At 40.4% G+C, this 13,104-nt stretch overlaps 1 protein-coding gene across 1 annotated transcript in view; it reads right to left on the bottom strand.

The window, feature by feature from the left end:
• Positions 1-13,104, bottom strand: part of bsnb (bassoon (presynaptic cytomatrix protein) b) — a 75,070-nt gene that overhangs the window by 45,341 nt on the left and 16,625 nt on the right. The window contains exon 3 of the mRNA XM_005724723.1: positions 3,407-4,186. Coding sequence (XP_005724780.1) covers positions 3,407-4,186 — 780 coding nt within the window. The remainder of the gene's footprint in view (positions 1-3,406; positions 4,187-13,104) is intronic.

The raw sequence follows: 13,104 nt of genomic DNA, 5'->3' as shown, positions 1-13,104 counted from the left end.
AAAATATTTTTTTCTTCTTGAATGCTTCAAGCGTTTTCTGATTTCCACAGGCTAGAATTTTTTTTTCTCCTTGCGAGAGAATATGCATTCGATAAATGTAACAATCTGTTACCGTAGATGGTTTGGCATGACGTAGGCAAGCGGCTGAAACAAATAATTCAACAGTTTTATAGGTCCAGTGAATTTAGGTAAATTTTCTCTCTGCGTTTCCTCTGTTTGCCAATTTCTAGACACTAGTTTTCTCTACATGTGTCCCGCTTTCATTTAATGTAATTATCTTCTGAGCTGTCAACACTGTAGGAACTGTTTATTCTAAGTTCTCTGTACAACTGTAGCAGGAAAAACAGACATCTTCAGATAATTGTATCAGTAAAAACCAAACTGCTTCTCTAAAAAATATCATGCAATTAAATAACAATATAAAAAAAAACAAAAGCAGAAAAGAAATATAAATCTGGTAATGATGTTTTTTTTTAACATACACCAACAGGCTATTTTGTTACAATGGCTGAACAATGTTTTACAATCAGACTTGCCTAAATTCTGTGTGGCATGGATTCAACAAGATAATGGAAACATTGCTTAGAGACTTTGGTCCATGTTGACTTTAGCCATCACAGTTGCTGCAAATTCATCCTGAGTCACGGATACAGTACAAAGCAAAATGGAGCCATGCTTTCATGTTGTTTATGCCAGCGGTCTCCAACCTTTTTTGCGCCACGGACCGGTTTATGTCGAACAATATTTTCACGGACCGGCCTTTAAGGTGTCACGGATAAATACAACAAAACAAAACCAGTACTGGTACCAAAAAAAAGACGATTTATTCATAACACACAAGAAAAGACCAAGGGAAACCAAGTTAATGATAAAAACGATAAATGCTAAAAACCGCTAAAAACCCTGAACCCACACCTGAGCCTCAACTCTCGCGGCCCGGTACCAATTGACTCACAGACCGGTACCGGTCCGTGGCCCGGGGGTTGGGGACCGCTGGTTTATGCAAATTTCTCACTCTATAGCCAAATGTTAAAGCAGAAGTCAAGGCACATAAGACCAGACAACCTTTTTCCAATCTTCTATTGTCCAGTGTTGGTGAGGCTGTGTGAACTGTAACTACAGTTTCCTGTTCTTAGCTGACAGGAGTGACAGCCAGTGTGGTCTTCTTCTGCTGCTTCAAAGTTTGTGTTGTGTGCTCTTCTGCATACCTTTATTGTAGCAAGTGATTATTTAAGTTACTGGTTTCAGGTCAATCTCTATAAACCCTTGAGTTTGTTGTTTAGGAACATTCCAGCAGTTCAACAGTTTCTGAAACATTCAGACCAGCCTGTCAGGCAACAACCACAATGCCACCTTAAAAGTCATTTAAATCAGCTTCCTTTCCCATTTTAATGCTTTTTCTTAACTTCTGCAGGTCATCTTGACAATATCTACAAGCCTAAGTATATTGAGCTGCTGCCATGTGATTAGCGGATTAGATATTTGCAATAACAAGCAGTCTTAAGCACAAACACCTGTGCCTAATGAAAAACTAGTATAACATAAATAACAGCAAACACTATACACAATAAACTATTCATCATTTAGTATTTCTTGTTTAGCCAAAACCTGATAAAGCTGATTTCTTTAAACTCAAACACAAATCAGCACATGGATAAAATCATAGTGTCACTGTATGCATAAAAAGTGCATCACATCATTGACTAACTTGCTCAAAATTATTATAGCTAATGAGCAACACTGTCATGACATTGAAAAACTGTGTGGGAAGAGGATATCCAGATCTATCCAACAACCAGCATGTCAAACAGACAATAAATCTAGCATATGACAGCTTCTTCAATGAGTCTGTTGGACTCATGCACATAGGGAAGGCAACCTTCTTTAGTTTTGTTACCACTGCTTAGTTTAAACATCTCCATAATGCTGACAATTCTCCTCCATGGCCTACGTTCTATATCAACATGGCTCAAACTTCGTGTTGTGCAAAAGTGGTATTTGATGCATCGTATCAAAAGTTTTACAATTACAACAGTACAGCATCCCTAACCCCAACAGCTTTGTTACCACATCCTTGAAAAGAAGAAAGAATGGTTACAACATTGCCGGCGCAAAGAAACACTAAAGTTTGGAGAGATTAAGAGAGGATGAGAAGGAGGATATCTGTGCCAAACAAGCTGTGGAAATCAAGCTGAGGAACCAAGATTCAAAGTACAAAGCCTCACACCATGTCCAAATGGTTCTCACCCACTCTGGAGCGACCCACCTGCCAGCTCACGAGGAATGACAACAAAACCTGTTCACAGATTTGGAAAGAATCCTGGATTGAGATGCAGGCTTAAGCCTGCAGAGCAGAAACACAACACACCTATTAACTGAGTTCCTCCTAAAAGAAGAGCAACAGCAGTCTGAAAGTTTTTGCAGACTCTGAGCATCTCAGCATCCAAGCATGTAAGGGATGGCTGACAAACAAATTATCGCTCTGTTTCCATAGCAATCTATGAATGGGCTGTGCTACTGCCTGTGACAACCCGATGCCTGTGAAGACAAGACTCGCCCATAAAACGCTAGCGCTCTGCAGCAAGCCTGTTATTACTGCTATCATTCAATTGGACTTGATTTGCATAATTAAACTCTGTTATTGCCTGGCTCTGAATGCTATTGTCAGGTCCTGTTCTTACCAACCAGACTCCCAGCATGACACAGGACAAGGGGGCACTTAAAGAAGAAATATACCCTCAGGTGACCCTGAGATATGACTAACCAATACTAAGATTATCCATTAAATTGAATTTAATAAGCCTCTGTTTCCTGTAGATAGGTCATTTATTTCTGCGCTTCTCCAGGGTAGTCACTGATGAGGTGAGTCACAGCTTGGACTTCACTCTGCTAACCACATGAAAGGCCCTGACGGAGCTGAATGAAGCAGGTCCCGACTGTGAAATAGAGAAAGGCAGGAGAAAAAGGAGAAGCTCACAGGCTTATGTAAAATATTGTTTGTGCAAGCTGTGAAGGCTCCAAATATCAATGAAGAAATGTTATCAAGTTAGCTATTTATCATTTAGTTATCATTTGTAATAATGCCTTCATAGCTCTGTGTTAAAGAATGAGAGTGAGAAAGAGTGGGTCATTCTTAAAAAAAAATACCAAGCAACAAGAGAATCAGAGTCACGGTGATTCTCAAGGATAGAATAAATGCAGCAATTGCTGTCTATTTGACAATCCCTGGAGCCACATGCTGGATTCGTACAAGCAGTCATCCTCAGTGAAATGAAGTTGTTCACACCAAGAACACACCAAGATGACCTGGCAGCATCAAGTTGATAACAACCATTGTAGCGAGTATTCAACAATTCAGCGTTTTTCACAAAAACATGCCATTTTGTGTTGGAAATCAGAATCTTACCTCGACTATGTGTGGAGTGGGATTGAATCCACACATGTTGCACACTTGAGAGCGGCACTGTGTGCAGGTGTTGTAGTTGGGTTGTTCTGCTGTGTTGCCTATGTTGAGATTTGTTTTACAAAGGGGACAAGAGGCTTTGGCCTCTTGTCCCCTTTGCTGTTGCTGCTGCTGAGAAGGGGGTCGAGGCCCTTGTTGTGCAGACTGAGGTCCTGAGGGTTTACCTGCCCCAGCTCCTGGACCAGGAGGTCCTCCTGGTTTGGGGGCTGGTTTAGGGGGCTGCTGTTGGGGTTGAGTAGTCTCTGATATCAGAGTGCTTGCTTGGTTGAGAAGAGACGCACCAAAGCCAAACAACTTCCCGAAGGTTTGCTCTGGAGGTGGGGGCTGTCGTGAAGGGGAGCTTCCTGCACTGCGCGTCTGGTCCTGGCGTGGGTGCTGGGGTTGGTGGGCGGGTGAACTACGGGATAAATCAGGCTGGGATGGGGCCTTGGCCATCCCAGGGAGAGGGACTGCCCCTGGAGGCAGCCTTGCTTGCTGCTGACCTGCGCCAGCTGGACCAGTCTGTTTGGTAGGGCCAGGCACTGGATGGGCCTGCAATGGAGGCTGCGTCTGAGGAGGTGTATGTGTCTGAGGTGTGGGCTGAGCTGAAGCGTTAGGTTTAGGTTCTGGATTGGTTGCATGAGAAGGAGAGTGAATCTGTTGCTGACTCTTGGAACGTGGTGTGGTCATATCCATCCCCAGTGCTCTCTGCATTTGACAGTTTAGACATAACCACTCTTGGACCTGAAAAAGAAAGAAAAACAAGGCAATGGCAATAAGCTACAGTATCTTGTTTTCACAATGGGGTACACTGGATACAAAAATAGAAATTCATTGAATAATCAGTTTCCTGCAACTGCTGAAAGAAGGTTGCATTTTTATCTTGCTGGCTACTGAGTGATTTTACCATGGTGCCACAAACTGATAGCAAGGAAAAGTCTTGCAGGCAGCCTGAAAAGTCCTGGTGATAATCAAGCCTCTTTCTCCATTCCTCCTCTACTTCACTATGTCAACATGCTCTCCTAGTAGCAAGCCTGACACCCCTGAAAAAAGAATGAAAGAATAAGCAGCTACCTCACAGACCAACGTTACCATTTACTCACTAGATTCTCTACTGCGAACTTTAAAGCCACATAAAAAGTGATTCACTCATCACACATCACTCCGTGGCTGACAGGTTGCTGCTAGTGGGCATTCTGGCTTTCAGTTGTTTTGGTAATTCTCTAATCTACTTACCACCCCCTCATGTGTCAATCAGCAGTATCATTCGCTCCTATTGGTAGTCACTTTAATTTCTCACCCCAAAGTTATGAAAAGTTAAAACTGGAACCAGCCTATTTTATTTTGCCTGTTGCTGCAACAATCAGTGCTCTGCCACTCGCTTTCAGCATGGAAGCTTCTTAACTCTGTTTCACCCACAAAGGCAAACATATGAATGTGCTGTTTTTGACTGCAAAAGCAGACACAACTAAGTCTTCATGTAAGCAAGTGAAAAGCTGAAAATCCACTGCATTCATTTATGACCGTAATGTCAAGTCAACAATAGAAACAGCATCACTGGTAGCATCTTGTCTGATTTAGGCTTTCACTGGGAATCTTTCGAGTGCCTACGATATAACTTGTAGAAGTGGCCGATGTCGTTGGTATGATTTTTTTGTGTGTGTGTGTGGCTCGTGTTTCATACATATTGCTGGCTGACAGAAACCAATAAAATGCTGGGACTTTTTCCCACCTGTGTCCCCACTCTTTATCGTGGTTGATTCAACTTTTTCCACTTTTTTGTAAAGTCCCTCACATCCATTCCGATAGTTTCAACACTCTCTCCAGGAATTTGCCAACTTATGTGTGTCCTTATGTTGATGTTATTCCTTATACTGAGATGATGGTTGTTTTTCTCTCACTGATATATTTAAAAACTGCTGTGAAAAAGTAGTCGGAAGTGAGCAGGATGAATCCAGGTGTGCCAACCTGACGTGTATTTACATTTTTAGGGAGACGCACGTCAAGCAACCGCCTGTGTTAAGGTGCATGGTTCAGAGGGGTTTGCACAGAGGCAGTAGGTTACATTGTAGATTTCCCACTGAAGTATAAAACACTAGCAGTGTGACAAACATTACCATTAGCTTTTTTATAAAATGACCACCAGAAACTATAAAAGCAAGGACTGGGTGTGAGTAACTGTGTTTTCATGTCATCCACAGTGATTTAGTGAACCATAAACGCCACTAGTCCAATTTCTCTTCCCTCTCTAAAGATATCCAAGTAAAATGAACTAAAAACTGAAGAATGCTTGTATGGGTGTGAATGTGAATGAGTGTGTTGATCTGTTTATGTGACAGACTGGGCGCAGTCCTTTATCCAGTGCGTGCTGGGGTAGCCTCCAGCCTGCTCTGAATGGGAAATATTGTGTGTGGAAAATGATTCAACCGCAAAATAATTGTGAATGGTGTAAAATATCTCATTGAGGAAGGATTTGAGTATCCCCATGCCTCCGCATAGGCATTTATTGCTACCCATCACTTACCCATAAACAAAATGTGTGTGAAATAAATCTGACAAATGAGATGAACTCTGGAAATCCTCAGTAAATCACTGCTGCCCCTGATTTTATAATCTTCCCTTCCTCTGTCTTTTCTGGGAGTCTCTTTCCTTTTTGCTTTCTCATGATTTCATATTTGCATTACATAACGTGGAGAGCTCCTCATTAAAATCATTCCTCCAATCTCCTTGTGTTTCTCCTGCTGATCTCTTTGCCTCTTGTTTTCATTTCTTGTTCACTTACTGCTTCATACACACACACAAAAAGGTGAAAGCCAGAAAGAGGCGCTAGTGATGCCACATGGCCATAGACTGTAATTGGCATCCTGGTGCTCTGACAGCTGCCACACTATTGTAACTGTCTTGGATTCGTGGTCATTGCATAATACATTAATGAATTATAAATGAAGGCAGCAAAAGGTTGTAGGTTTGGGTTATCGCTTGGAGGTCTGGGCCTCAAAGAACAAGCTGGTTTGTTTTTTTTCCTTAGAGCTTAGGGTCAAAATTGCCTTTCAGCCTGTGAATCTGGATTTCATAAAGATTTTAGTTCAACTTTCCCTGAGAATTATTTGCACTCTAAGAATTTCAAAAAAAAAAGTGTAATGCTAAAAAAAAGGGCAGTCTGAAAATGCTTTTAACTAACAGTCTGTCAGCGGAGATGTTCCTGCTCCATTATTCCATAATTTACAATACACTCAGCACTACGTGTGGCAGAGTACACATCACAGCTGAGCAGACTTCAGTGTGGATTCAAGCGGAGTTGTCACATTAACCCTCTAAAGCTTGAAACATGAAATAATTTCCAGAAAACATTTTTTTTTTGAGTATGGAGTGTTTATTGAACCTTCTGACAAGTAAAGAAAATAAATAAATATCCATCTGCACACATAAGTTTTCATTTTAATGGCATTTCTTTCCCAATTTATTGCTTTAACATGTGCTGTGCAATTTATTTACGTTTTCAGGTGAAAGAAAATCCCACTGATGATGATGATGAAGTCTCAAAAACTTGTGTATCAAATATCATACACTAGAAAGGGGTATACTGATAAAATATTTATCAACAATGACTCTACAAGTTTAATTTTTAATAAAACTCTGCATAAGCTGATATCAGCATATGATAAATGCAGTAAGTGCAAAGATTTCATACTATTTTATGCATCTCTTGTATTTATTAATGCATTTCTAAAGCCGTCTGGTATCTGACAACATGTATTAAATCAAGATTAAGCAAAATTGTATCATACTACTAGATAAACAGGAGGAAGAAAGACATAATTTAGTCACTTCACAGTTTAACTATGAGTCACTGGACCTTAACTGTAGTATTGCCCCTCATATTGTAAAGCAGTGACTCACTATTATGCTGGGATTTCTGGTTGAAGAAGAAGCTCTCTAACTTAAACCCACTCATAACATCGAGTTTTGCTGAAGCCTGATCGGACTGCACTCATTTCATTGCACTTCATTATTCAGTTATAGTTATTCACTATTTGAACTGCTGCAAAAAATGAGATATGGGTAGTGATATGACTCACATCTCTCAACGCTGCACTTTTTTCTGCCTCCAGTGGTCAGAATTCTAGTTTAGATGATGTAGAATTGAGTTTGTCATATTCAGCACACATTGATCTCACCATTAGGTATGATTACAAGTGCAATACAGCACCTACAGTAACTATCCTGATCTGGGCAGAAGTACAGTAGTGCTGAGCTAGACAGCATTTTCTGTAGCTGTAGCACTTGCTAACAGGCAGCTGCTTCCTCTGGGTGGAGAAAAAAAAACAACCAATCGGGGAGATCATGTGTGTTAGACACTTCCTCCGGCTGAGCTGGCTGGTTGCCTGCAGGCTCTATGCAGTGAGTGCATACGGCATAAATGCCATAAAATCCTATCCTGATCCAACTCTTCTACAGTCTAGTTTTTTATCTGCCTTTCTGGATCAAATTCTGATTATGCAAAGAGAAGCTTTCAGGCTGTGTTAAAAGTGAAGGAAATTAAAAATCTATTCATCAGTTCACAGATGAAACACTCATCAGAAAACTACCACACATATTATGACAAGCACGACTCTGAGATTGCTAACATGATTTTACAGCGCTGCTTTAGTCATCGGGAAGAACTTTAACTCTTCTTCGAATCCCTGCTGCTGCTTTCTGACCACACCTATCTGTTCTTGTAAGAGGCATGGGCTTGAAATTTTCAACCAGATGGGGCAGTAATAGACTACATTTCCCTCTGCTTAACAGTCATTTTTTAATAACAAGATAATGCAGTTTGTAATTATATATTATCTTATTCTTATTGCAACAAAATCTTTAATGAATCTATTGCAATAGCTCAAAATTTGACTGTTGACTGCTTTTAAATGTTTAGCAACCTCTTCACCTGCTTCACAGTATTTCTTTATCTCTTAAGTCAGTCATTCGATCAGTCAGTCATTCAGTAAGTCTGTGTAGACAGAGTAAGTCACAAGCTCAGCAGCACCTTAGCCTACTGCCTGGCTCACTGCCAGTTCCTGGTATAAGGAGCGATCAGGCCGTGGTTTTCACTGTCAATCAGGGAAACTGAGAAGCCGGGTGCAGAGGTGACTCCTGGGGACAGTGAAAAAAGCCAACACAGCGCCATCTAACACTGGACACTTTATCTAATCAGAGACTCGTGTAGAAACTCCTATTTCTATGACAATTATTGTCATTGACATTTTTTTTCAGACACACTGTTAGGATAATCATATAAAGCTCACCAAGGGGGAAAAACACTCTGGAAAAAACAAAGAAAGCAGCTGCGCGAAGGGCAAGCAGCTATTTATCAATTTCTTCATGTCTCTGCTTGCCTCATCTCTCCATCTCATTCCTTTCTGCGTCCCCGTTGTTATGAGGCAATCATGTGGATCTTTATGAAATCTGATCTGTATTAGCAAAAAAAACACACACACACAAAAACACAAGCACACTGCACACTCTGTCTCCTCCCCTGCCTCTCTTTCAGTTCTCTTTTGCAGTCCTCCATCTTTTTCTCCTGCACTCATCTTCATTTCTCCTTGTTATCTGCATCTCTCACATCCCATCACTCCATCTAATTTTCTTCTTCCAGCTCCATCATCATCTGTGTGTTTATGACGACTCTCTTCAGAGCCAGAAATTCATACACAGCTAGTTTCAAATGAGGGTAAATTTCAGAAAGCTAACTGCCACACTGCCAGGTAAATGTTTGTACCAAAATAGTCGCTGAGAGTGTCTACCTCTCATTTACGAGTGCGTGCTTCTGTCTTCTGCTGTCTTGGAGTCTGACACATATACAGACGTTAGAAGATGTAACACTGCATACATCACACAGGTGCACAAAGTTTCCCTGTTTTTCTTCTTCGTGCGTTTGTTGACAGGTGTGAGACATCATGCCGTCCATCATTCCCCGGGAAAGCTGGATAACGAACGCGCTGAGACACATCCAAACTTCAGCTGACAAAGATGCAGATGAAGAAAGCAGCTTTGTCTTAGAGATCACAATGCAGTATCACCATGCGGTATGTACAGCAGCTGAGCACTGCAGTTTGGGGATCGGGACACTTGGAATGCAGTGGTTTATCAATTCCTTGCAAATTGGGCCAAAGACATTGAAATTCCTCCCTATGCCTCGCTCCCCCTTTCTCTCTTTCTCTCTGTCAATTTGTCTCCCAGCCTCTGCTAAACTCAAACACAAGCAGCTCTACAAACAACTACACGAGAACAGTCTCAATAAAACACATCTGTTTTACTCCTGAATGTTACCAAGCAGGGAAACAAAGCTAATGAAAATCCTGAGTCATTGTTGGGGAATCGCTGTTAAATTTCTTTTCATGCATACTATTCAACTTCTCTCACCAGGTATACTGGTGCAGTGTTGGGAACGGCAGGGAGTCATGGTATTAATAAGTATGCGGGAAAGTAGTGCAGAGTGCATAACATTAAATCGTGATCTACAGTAGAGGAAATCGGCATGATATGATGAACGCTTGTGCACTGCAATGCAATACCGTTCCCTTGCAAAGAATTTGTTGCTACCTTTATGAAACTTTTAATAGTCAGTTCCTTTGAGATTTTGCCACAGAGAGCTCTAGACTCCACTCTGCAATACCGTTTGAGTCTACAGTACATCATGTGTCATTATTGTCACTTGAGAGTATTACTGAAAAGCCAAGAGCATTTCGATTTCAAATGTTTCTGTCTGGATGTTTCACATACAGCCAGAAAATTAGCAAGATTTGCTGCGAGGGAAAAGTTTCTGTGGTCTGATAGGCCATGCAACAAATGTGCAATAACAGTGCAAAGTACAATCCTGTTTGATGACAGATTAAATAATCAGTAGAAGGCCTAAAAGAAGTCATTGTTTGCAACACGGAGTCAAAGAATTATACCAAACTGCTGAAAGTGATCTTTCTGCGTGTCCAGTTCTAACAAGGACACTATTAGGAAAACTGACTAAAGATTCCTGTGCAATTTTTCCATACAGAAAAGACTACTGTACGATGGACTTTAACTGCAGTAGGTTATGGTGTAATAATTAAAACAGTGTCCCAGATTTAGTGTCTGGCAGTTCTCGTTGCAAAATATTTCGGTATATGCAAAATGCAGCATGAAGTGTCTCAGCTGGATTCCTGACCTAGTTCCCACTGTTTGTCCACTTTAAACCAGTCTATGATTACATCCAAAAGCACAGTGTGGAAAAACAGCCACCCAAACCCTGACATAAGTTTCACAGAATAATTATTTCGTTATTTGAACATACGTGTTCACTAAGGAGCTTTTTGTCTCACTTTCTTATGAAATGATTTGCAGTAAATAGGATAAGAGGTTTGCAAAGGAAGGACAATTACTTGAAACACTGTATGTTAAACTGTTTACTTTTGTTAAAATTATCTATTTAAAATCATCAGCGCAACATCGAGATGTCCAAATATAACTGTTTGGAAAGACTTACATTATCAAACCTTCTGATCGGTGTTCTCTATATAATGGTGTATGTTTGTCGTGTATGTGCAGTTAGGATCACACGTTTTTGGACAATGACACATTGTTTTGTAATTTAGCCTGTGCACACTGCCACAGTGGATTTAAAATCAGACAATACAAATGTGACTGAAGTGCAGACTTAAAGTTTTAATTCAAGGGGTTTAACATTTTCAGACGCTCAAAAGTAACTGGACAAACAAACATAGCAACCAAATGCTGTTTCGTCCCTTGAGACACTCTGCTAGGCCTTAATTGAATTGAGATCAGGTGACTGACTTGAATATCCTATTTCTTTTTCTTAAGAAACGCTTGGGTTTCTTTTGCGGTATGCTTTGGGTCACTATCCATTTGCACTGTAAAGCGCCGTCCAATCAGTTTTCCAGCATTTGGTTTAATCTGAGCAGAGAGTATAGCTCTGTACACTTCAGAGTTCTTCTATCAGCAGTTATATCATCAATAAATACTAGTGCCCTGGTTCCACTGGCAGCCATCCCCACATCATAACATTGCATCATTTTCTTTTCCCATCATTCTGGTACAAGTTAACCTGTGCAAATAATTTTTTTCCCCAAACAAAGCAGACACTTTTATATGTTTAAAGTCTAATTTGGCCTTCTTGTTATCAAATAGCTGGTTGTAACCACTGATTTGGCCATTTGTTGTAAAACCCTCTGTATTTGCACTCATGAGGGTGCCTCTTGACTGTAAACTTTGGCAATAATACCCCAACTTCTTCAAGAGTGTTCTTGACTTGTTGTTTTTCTTAACCAGAGGAAGAATTCTGCAATCATCCACTTTAGTTTAGTGGCTGTCAATATATAGAGTGGCCTTTCACGTGTTTTGGTGTTGCCAAGTTGCCCAGTGCATTCAGTCTTTGTAAGAATGCATTGTACACTCCAAGAAGGTCCTGGGTTTGAATCCACTATCTTGCAGGGGACCTTCTGTGTGTCTGCATGTTCTCCCCATCATGTTTGTGTGGGTTCTCGCCACATACTTCCCATGATGCACTGAGGGTTACTGTTTCACTCACGTTTTTTACTCACTATGTGTTTATAGTTTACTCTGCATTTAATCATTAGTTATTATTAATCTCTGGCTCTCTTCCATAGTGTGTCTTAATCTCGTCTTCATCTCCTCACATCAAATAATTGAGGAGATGGCCGCCCCTCCCTGAGCCTAGTCCTGCTGGAGGTTTCTTCCTGGTAAAATTGAGTTTTTCCTTTCCAGTGTCGCCAAAGTGCTTGCTCAAAGGGTGCCTTTATTTTACAAGATTAAGTGTCTTGAAGCAATTGTTGTTGTGATTTGGTGCTATATAACTAAAATTTTATTAAATTAAAAATAGCCTATAGGTCCAAATGTGAGTGTGAACGGTTGTCTGTCTCTGTGTGTTAGCCCTGTGACACGCCTGGTAACCTGTCCAGGGTATGTCCTTTGGTAGCCTATGGTAGGTAGGGTAGGCTCCAGCTCCCACCCACAACCCCAAAATGGATAAGCAGATGGACACTCCCGAACTACCAAATCTCTCTGACAGGTTTATTTCAGATTGTCAGCCTCCTTCACTTGCATCAACATCTCTGTTTAGAGAGCTCCAGTGAACATCTAAAAAGTGCAAGTTCAAAACTTGAAAACAACCACACATCGAACAGTCAATACAATACTTTTGTTGAAAACCTAGAATTAAGGCTATAGAATTATATTCAAATATTGAATATTTGATTTAAGAAACACTGCGGTTGTATGCAGAGGAAAAAATACAAAATTTGTGTCATTGTTCAAAAACCTAAATAGTCGACTGTGCATATCATACTGGCTAAATGGTTATTTGAATATTGTGTAAGTGTATGTATTGTATCATGTAGTTTAGGGTGTGACCAAAAGACATGCACTCAATGTTTTTGTTGAAAAACCTGGAAAAACATTTGTTGACTAGTAGGTAGACTCAGAAATAAATTCATTTCAGAACATGTTTTGGTTTTTTGGGGGGTTTTTTTGCTCTGATGTTATTTAGCATCGTCAAACGGAAGAAAATGAATCTCTCATCAAAAGAGAGCAAGACACACAAAGATCAACAGCTTCATGGAAAGAATAATTTAGAAGGATCGAGAGAAAAAAGATCACATTCACTAAAA

This window comes from Pundamilia nyererei, unplaced genomic scaffold, assembly GCF_000239375.1.
Source record: "Pundamilia nyererei isolate P.nyererei 1_Seehausen unplaced genomic scaffold, PunNye1.0 scaffold00012, whole genome shotgun sequence".
Lineage (NCBI taxonomy): Eukaryota > Metazoa > Chordata > Actinopteri > Cichliformes > Cichlidae > Pundamilia > Pundamilia nyererei.
This window is presented reverse-complemented; position numbering and strand designations above follow the sequence as displayed.